A 9,182-nucleotide genomic window follows, 5' to 3' on the forward strand; every position below is an offset into this window, starting at 1 on the left:
AATCCTGTCAGTGACCACTGGGATAATCTTTACAGTGTGAGAAAGAAGAAGCCAGAATGATGAAGGAAGTTACTGGTTACAAGGAGGTGGAGATGGGGAGGTTCTTCCCCCACTCAGTCCTCCACATGAGAAGGCCCAAGTGTTATATTCCCCTTTTCTCCGATTCTCTCCTGACTCCTGAGCACTCCAGGGTCCCTCACAGGTCTCCTCTCCTGTCTGGTGGCTCCATTGGTCTCACTTCCTGGAGGGAATCAGGCCATGGCTTGGATCCTGCTTCTGCTGCTGTCAGCTGAATGTCTGCAAGTTCGTGAGTTTGGGGACCTTGTTAGCTGGGACTCTGCCTTAACCATGGAGGGGCCAGGGGGCTGGGAAGAGCAGGCTGTCCTGTGGACAGGGATCTGCTAGAGAAGCCACCAGTGCTCTGTGTCCCAAGAGAGAGCTCATCCTCAGAGTGGGTCCAGCCCAACACTTCCTTGTCTGTCCTGTCCTGTATGGGACAGTCGGCCATAAGGACAGTCCCTCCCTGTGTCCCACATCTGACTATGGATGATAGCCCAGGAAGCCTCTCCATACTCTGATCCCCATCCTCCCCAGGTAACTCAGCAAGATCCAACAAAGTAAATGCCTTTGGATTCAAACAACCAGCAAACCTCTCTGGTGTACAGGGCGGCTCCATCGAGATCCACTTCTCTTTCTACTTCTCCTGGGAGTTGGCAGAGGATCCACAGATGAGGATTCTCTGGAGATGGAAGCACTTCCATGGGGAATATATCTACAACTCCAACCCACCTATCACACATAAGCATTTCAAGAACTGGCTAATCCTGAATGGGACACAGCCTCAGACATCTGGAGTCCTCAGAATCCTGGACTTGAAGAAGGAGGATCAGACAGTGTACTTCTGCCGAGTTCATCTGAACACAAAAAAAGGCATGGAGGAGTTTCAGTCGATTCATGGAACCCAACTCACCATCACTCCTGGTGAGCACATCCCAGGTCAGGCCCTGGTGACCCTGGCTTTCTTGTGCCATAGATGTCATTAGAGATCTTATACTTCTGATCTTTTCATGTGTCCTGTCCCCTCCCCAGAGCTCTGACAACTCCAGCTTTCCTCTTCCCCACAATCATCCACAAGCCTTGGCTGCTCTCTCTGATCTGCCCTCATGTGCTCTCAGATCCACCCCACCCCCAGTCTCAGCTCTTCCCAGATGGCCCAGGCTCCTGCTCCTTTCTCCAAACTGCACTACCGCCCTGCCCACCCCACCCTCATTGACACAAATCCATGTGGATCTGGCCTCTCCAGGACGGAGCAGCCTTCACCTGGTCCTGTGTCAGGGTCTCCCTTAGATCTGGACTTTACACCATATCTCGTGCCTTCCACAGAAGTTGCCTTCTGGCCCCGTGTACCCCTCCTCCTTTTCTGGGTCCCCCACTTCACCAGTCTCTAGACACATCCCTCACCTCTCCCTGCCCCAGTTTCTTTTCCTCTTCCTCATTTCCCTCTTCCCCCTTCCTCCCCATCCCCATCTTCCCACACAGACCCTCATGTTTTCACCATGATCAGGTTCTCTGGTCACTTCTTCTCCTCCATGGCAGCTGAACTGCAGCTTCCACACAGAGTGCACACAGGCCCAGCCTAGTCTCTGTGTGGACATTACCCCGGCCACCTGTCACCACTGCTGGGCACTCTCATGGTCACTATACAGAGAGACATGGAGACCAGCAGAATTCCACCTCTGCCCAAGGTCATGCTGGTGAGGAACAGGCCCTGAAACATCTATCAACCTCCAAACATCTATCAACCAGCAGACACATGGCCTCTGTGGAGTTCACCACTGTTGCTTGCCTGCTTTCTATCTTGATTTTGTGGAGTATGTATATATTGTGTAAGCATGCATGTGTGTGTGTGTGTGTTTGTGTGTGTGTTGTGAGTGGGTGGACTATTAATTTTTGTGCTTGGGAAGGTCAGAGGTGGATGGACATTGGGGTTCCTCCTCTGATTAGACCCACCTTATTCCCATGAGGCAGGGTCTCTCACTGAACCTGGAGCTAGGCTGATGGGCTGTGAAGCCCCATTGATCCTCTTCTCCCATCTCCCACAGTGTTGTGGTTACAGGTGCTCACGAGGTCTGTCTTACAAATAAGGGTGTATGACATCTGAAAAAGGAATACCCAAGGTTAACCTCTGACACACACACAAACACACACACACACACACAAAAGCACACACACATTCATGCACCATTGTGTGTGCAAAAATTTAATTAAAATACATATTTAGAAAATAAATATAAAATTAATAGTCAAATAATAATCATCATTAATTACATTGCCAATTCTCAGCAGTGCCAGTGATAAATCGATTTGGTCCTTCCAAGTTAGACCAACCCACCACCCCCTGGCAAACCACAGCTCATCTTAACCCTGTGCTGGTTCAGGATAAACTCCACAGCCAGAACTGACCAGGCACCTTACCTCTGCATTTTCTGTGTCTCCTACATGTTTCCTAATTGGCTGTGTTCTTCCAGTATACTCCCACTTCCTCCTTCCTAATGTCTCTAGCCTTTGGGATAATCTATTAGGTGCTTGTAGAACAATCAATATAAGACAGCCATGCCTTTCTCTGCTTTAGGCAGACACACCATGTTTTTCTTCTTTTAGCTAGACTTCAGATGGTCCTCAAGGCCACATGCACACTAGACAAGGGCTCTGCCATTGAGTCACTCCTCATTCCACTATGAATTCTTGCATCAGTATTTTTTATCAGCATTTTAAAAATTAATTCATTAACTGAGTATTCCTGCCCAATGTTTTAAAAATATTAAAACTAACGATAAAAAAATTTCTTTTTTTTTTCCATTTCTTTAAGCCAGGGTCTCATGTGTCCATGCTGGTCTCAAATTGCTATATAATCTAAGATGGCCTTGAACTCTTTCCCAAGAGCTGGGACCAAAATGGCATTTCACCACTCCTGTGTCCAGTGCTTGAGATGGACTCAGGGCCTCAGGCATGCTAGGCAAGCACGCCACCACTGAGCTGCAGCCACAGACTCAGAAGAAATGTTTTATCCAGGCAAAATATCCTCATTTAGGGCAAAGATATCGCCTGGAGAATATTTGCAACAAGTATTGAAAAGAACCCTGGGATTGACTTATTAATTCTCTTTCTGTAATTTCCATATTTGTAGGGTAATTCAATAGTACTCTCCTTTGCCCGTTTTCTCTTTCAGGTCTAAGCAAAAAGACCCCTAGTTAAAGATTTCTCTGTCTCTCTGTCTCTCTGTCTCTCTTCCTATGTTTCCTTTGATGGGTCTTTGGGTCTTTCTCTGGGCTGAACTCACAAACTGGGCTAGGACAGCTGGCAGTGATCCCCAGGGATCTGTCTATTTTCCCCTTGAAGTGCTGGGATTACAAGTGCATGGCAACACACACAGGTCCCTGGGTTTGCTAGGAAGAGGAAGGGTTGAGTCAGGAATCCTCAGGCAGATGCAGAGGAAGCAAGATGAGACTGCCCTACTGAGAAAAGCTACCAAGTTAAACATAGATAATAATTATGGGTTAATTTCAGTGTAAGAGCCAGTTAGTAATAAGCCTGAGCTACCAGTGGAGCCTTTATATTAATATATTTATATATAACATATATTAATTATATAATAAGTCTCTGGGTGGTAATTTGGAAAGCAGGTGCCCTGTATTTGGGTTTTGCTGAAGGGACAGAAACTTCCACTTACACCAAAGCCCCACGCTGCTCTTCCACAGAAAGTGCCCGACCCCTGTGATGGCATCATGGCTTCAGGGTACAGTCACTGCTGTTGGGGGAATGGAGGTGGCAGGAGACAGATTGTACCATCCTGGAGAGAAATCATCCCACATCAAGTCCCTATGGGGATTCAACAGAGGACTTGAGGGATTCAGGGGCAGAAGGTTTCCTAGTTCAGGGTTTTTTTTGCTGTGAAAAACTCCATGAGCACAAAACTTAGGGAGGAAATGTTCATTTGGCTTCCACAACCCAATTACATTCAAGACTGACTTCCTTTGTCTCCTCCCAGCCCCCAAGACCACCTCTGCAAGCCCCACCACTGCAACTTCTGCACTCACCAGAACTGCCCTCACAGCCACAGAAGGGAAGATGAACAGGAAGAAAGAGAGCCTGGGTCTGGGAACCACAGTTGGGTTGACAGTGGCTGCTGCTGTACTCCTGGCTGGGGTTTTGGGATTGATGGTGTTCCTCAGGTGGAGGAGAAGGAAAGGTAAGTGGTCCACACTGCACCCCATCATACTTCCTGAGTGTTTCCATACAGCAGTCTACACCAGAGTCCTGGAAGGGGATTGATGACAGGGCAGATGCCAGGGCTCAGGGATGGCTGAGTCAGGAAAGTGCTTGAGTCCTGCAGTGATTTTGTCCTCTATCACACCCATAACATGGTATGTGCACACACACACACACACACACACACACACACACACACACACCACAGTGAATAAATGAATCTAACACAATTAAAAATGAAAACAATGACAGCCGATGGTGATCCACACATCTGTAATTGGGCACAGCTGATGGTGATCCACACATCTGTAAAGTCTGCCTGGGAGGTGGAGGCAGGAGGATCTTGAGGTCAAGGCTAGCCTGGCTTATATGAGAATTTATCTCAACGCTCCACCATCCACGTAATAGCCAGGAAGGTCTGGGAGTCAGTTAGAGGACTCTCTCTGGCCTCCAGCAAAGGGAAACCATCTCAGGGACTCTTGAGCAGTGTGGTGCTGGAGGAGCAGGCAGGAGATGACCAGAGGGAACCTGGTAAATCAGGTCCCCAAGCCTCTGATACCAGAGGACAAATGGAGTGGCCACCTCAGCACCCTGCTATGGTGACATCTGTGTGTGTGAAAGGTCTCAGATGGGGATTCAAGAGGGTCACTGAGACAGATTACGGGAAGGAAGGAGTTTACTATGAGTTATCAATGCCATGGGCAGACAGAAAGGTAGATACAACATGGGAGGTGGCTTTAAGGAGATTGCAGTCTCCACCCACACGGCAGGGGCTCCAAAGCAGAAATGGGGTTCTTTTTATATCCTTCTGAGGATACTGGTGGTTTCACTATGAACCAGGAAGGAGACAGGAAAGGGAACAGGATGTGTGGAAACTAATACCGTCTTTGAACAAAATCACTGCCCTGGTGAGAAACCCAGGGACCTGGATGGCACCAGGTCAGCTGGAGAGAACTCAGTGTCTGGGCAGTGTCTCTGTGAGAGGTAAGGGCGGTGCTGTGGCCTGAGCAGCAGCTGGATTCTGACAGTACAGTCTTAGGGTGCAGAGAACAGACTGGAGGGGGCCAGGCTGTGTCACTTTGCCACACTGGATCTGCACATGGGGATGAATGGCCAGAACCAGGAAACTGTCAAGGGAAAAGTTTTCAGACTTTGTGATTAGCCTGGTGTGGTAGTGCATGTCTGTAACTCCAGTGTGTGGAAGGGGCAGGCAGGAGGATCAGTAGTTCAAAGTCATCCTTAGGTGCAGAAGACCTCAAATAAACACTCAATGATTAGATGGAGGACACGGGGACCAGAGAACAGGAACAAGTCTAAGTGTGTTAAAAAACACTCTGATGAAACAACCAAGCCATGAAAGACGAAGTGTGTTTGAGTGTGTGTAATGGCCGTTACTTTTCCATTGCGGTGATAAAATATCACGATCAAAAGTAACTTGTGGAAGGAAGGTTAATAGTGGTGGGCAGCTGAAGCAGGACACTGAAAAGTCACATCTTCAACACATGCAGAGAACACAGGGAAAGAGCTGGAACTGACTGAGGCAATATATTCTCAAACACAACCCAGTGAGACATATACCTCTTCTGGGAATCTGAACCTCCTAAATCGTCCATAACCTCCCCATACAACCAAGATTTCAAACAGGTTAGACTGTGGTGAAGATTTTTCACCCACACACGCACAGGTGTGTGCTGACTCAGCTGAGTTGGGGTAACAGTTGAAGTGCCTGAGTGGATCTGACAGAGGTGTGAAAAGAACCAAGAACAAGAAAAGAAAAAGTGTGCTTATAAGTCAAAAGAGAAAACACAGAGAGATGGGTCAAGAGTCAGAGCACTGGCTGCTCGGGCAGAGACCCTGAGTTCTGCTCCAGCACCCCACCATGCAGGCAGTTGACACCGCCTGTAACTCAGACTGGCAGGCCTGTCTGAAGCCTCTCCTGAATCCTGTAGGCATCTACACTCATGTGCACATACATTTAAAATTCTAAGGAACAAAACAATAACAAAAAACTTTAAAAGCTACAGTCGCTAAATAAATATATGAATAATAGATTTTACTATAGAAATACAGCAGCTCTCAGAGGTTAAAGGAGTCAGTGTCCAAGGCCGGGAGCCACCTGGTGGAGGAAATCCACTACTGCAGTCTCCCGCTGACCTCCATACACACTGGCACACCTACCACATAATAAATAAGTGGCAAGAAAACTGTAGTCATTAAAACAGCATAGTGTCCAGCAAGACAAATAGACCAGTAGAGCAGATGTATTCCAGAAAGAGGCGGTCTCTAGAGGCACAGAAGGAAGGCATGTGAATGCAGAGTAGATGAGCAGGTGTGGAGTGAGGGGAACTCAGGGTTGGTGAAGGAAGCAAAGGAGACAGGGGTGAGGTCTGGAGCCAGCAGAGATCTGGGTGAGGCTTCGTTGTGTGGGACCACAGCCCAGCAGAGGGAGCTCAGGCTCTTCTCTTGACTGCCCTGGGGCAGGTTTCTCTGCTCCCCATCCTCTGAAGGGTGGTCTGAACACAGAGGACCTCTGGAGAAGGATGATGGGGTCCAGCACTGATGTCACACTGGACACTGTTTCTCCCACAGGACAGAGGGACCAAAGCCGAAACCCCCAGCCAGGTGAGCGCCACCCGGGTCCTCTGCAGGAGCAGCCAAGCTCTTAACTACTGAACCATCTCTCCACCCCTCAACTAACTGAGAGAGAGGGGGGTGGAGAGGGAGAAGGGAGAGAAGGAGGGAGGGGAGGGAGGGAGGGGGAGGGAGGGAGGGAGGGGGGAGGAGGGAGGGAGAGAGACAGAGAGAGACAGAGACAGAGAGAGAGACACAGAGAAACCACACCCAGGACCCTTCACATCTCCCTAACCACTGACTCATCCTGTCTGCTCCCTCCTTGTTCCCCTCATGACCATCTAGCTCCCTCATGGAGGGCACCCAGATTCTCACTGACAAGGAGCGCAGAGGGCCTCAGGAGTCTCCTTCCCAGAACAACAACACCTTCAGCGCTCAGACTTTCTCCTCTCTCCTTCCATTTCCGGGGCTTCCCTCTCTGTCTCTGTTTCCTCTCAGCCTTGAACATCTGCCTCGATTCAACAGCTCTCCATTCTTCCTTTCTTCTGTCTTTCTCTATGGTCAGTGAGCCCGCTCCCCCAGAATCCTTTGTTCCAGATCCTCCACATCTCTTACCCTTTTCTCTCCACCTCCCAATCTCTCTGCCCTTCTCTCCTGACTCTTCTTCTCCCTACTGTACATGGCCTGCTCTGACCCTTCCTTTTCCAAACCCTCTGTTCTGAGAAAGGATCACATTAAGACCAGGCTGGCCTGGAACTAACTCTGTAGCCAAGGAAGACCTGGAACTCCTGAACCTTTTGCCTCCACCTGCCAACTGTTAGAATGACAGGCATCATACCACACCCAGTTTATGAGGTGCTGGGATGGAACCCAGGGCCTTGTGCATATAACTCAAGCATCTGCTAGCAACACTGCATCCCAGCTTCCTCCTCTCCCTGTGGCTTCCTTGGCCAGATGCTCTTCCTCCAGTCCTGTTGACACACCTCAGGCTGTTTGGGGGTTTGCTTTGCTTTGTGCAGACAGAGTCTTGCACTGGTCTGGAACTCACTAATTAGACCAGGTAGGTTGGCCAGTGAACACCCGGATTCCCCTGTCTCCACCTCCTGAGTACTGACATCACAAGCCTTCACCACCATGCCCAGTTGTGTGTGTTTTCTAACATGTTCCTATGTGTGTACATGTGCAGGTGCACATCCACATGTGTGGACGCCAGAGATCAATGGAGAGTCTGTCAGTTCCTCTCTGTTCTCTTTGTGTTCCCGCATGTACAGTGTGTGTGGTGTGTGTGTGTGTGTTGTGTGTGTGTGTGTGTGTGTTCACTTGTGAACGTGTGTGGAGGTAGAGGTCTATGTAGTGATTCCCCTCAGTTTTCCCACCTCAAGTCAATATTTATTTGAGTCAGGGTCTCTCCTAACCTGAAGCTCAACAGTTGGGCTAGACTGCCCAGACAATGAGCTTCAGGGATCCTCCTCTCTCCATCCACTCTCCAGACATATCCTGTCCAGCATTTCCACACGAGTCCTTGGGGATCTAAATGTGTGTCTTCAGGTTTGTGAAGCTGGCACTTTGCCAACTGAACCATCTCTCCAGGCCTCCACCTTATCTTTTGAGACAGGGTCTGTCCCTGAATCGAGAGCTCATCTGTTAGTCCTGGCCAGTGAACTCCAGGGATTTATCGGCCTGTCTCTGCTTCTCCAGCATCCAGCTTTCTGTGGTGCTGGGTCTGCAATTTGACTTCATGCTTATGTGACACTTACTTTACTGACTGAGCCATCTCTGCAGCCCAGCACCTCATGTCTTAACCCTTTCCTGTCCAGATTCTAATATGTTGTCCATTTGTTCCTTGCAGGGACCTCATTGAAAACACTGAGGATGTTGAACCTGAAGGTAAATTCTGCCAGCTTCCAGTTTCCCCACCTGGCTCTGCTTCTTCTCCCAAGACCCCACACTTACATAAGCACCCCTCAGTATTTCCACCTTTCCCTCCTTCACCCTGTTCCTCCATGTAACCAAGGTCCTCACCTCACTGTTGGAACTCCCAGCCTCCTGTCTCCCTCCCTGTCACAGCTTGACTTCAGCACTCTGTGTTCCTTTTTCTCTAGGACAATATGTGGACCCAACGAGATCCCCACGGTAAGCCACTCAGACTCAGGCCTGAAGGAAGTTAAAGGGATGTTGGGAAGGAGACAGAAGGGTGGAGACCAGAGATGTGGGGCAGGACACTCAGGCTGTAGCTGGGGCAGGTGGGCAGGGCACTCAGGCTGCAGCTGCTGCAGGGTGGGCAGGACACTCAGGCTGCAGCTGGGGCAGGTTGGGCAGGACACTCAGGCTGCAGCTGGAGC

General features: G+C 49.4%; 1 protein-coding gene across 1 annotated transcript; it reads left to right on the top strand.

Annotated features, from left to right (window-relative positions):
• Positions 1-202: 202 nt before the first annotated feature.
• Positions 203-8,973, top strand: LOC118576486 (paired immunoglobulin-like type 2 receptor beta-2; the record flags this gene model as incomplete). Its single annotated transcript, XM_036176738.1, has 6 exons — positions 203-307; positions 595-996; positions 4,049-4,249; positions 6,859-6,891; positions 8,690-8,727; positions 8,943-8,973. Coding segments are annotated over 6 exons (810 nt in total), but the record flags the coding sequence as incomplete, so codon positions are not given.
• Positions 8,974-9,182: the final 209 nt, after the last annotated feature.

The sequence above is a fragment of the Onychomys torridus genome, unplaced genomic scaffold (assembly GCF_903995425.1).
Source record: "Onychomys torridus unplaced genomic scaffold, mOncTor1.1, whole genome shotgun sequence".
NCBI lineage: Eukaryota > Metazoa > Chordata > Mammalia > Rodentia > Cricetidae > Onychomys > Onychomys torridus.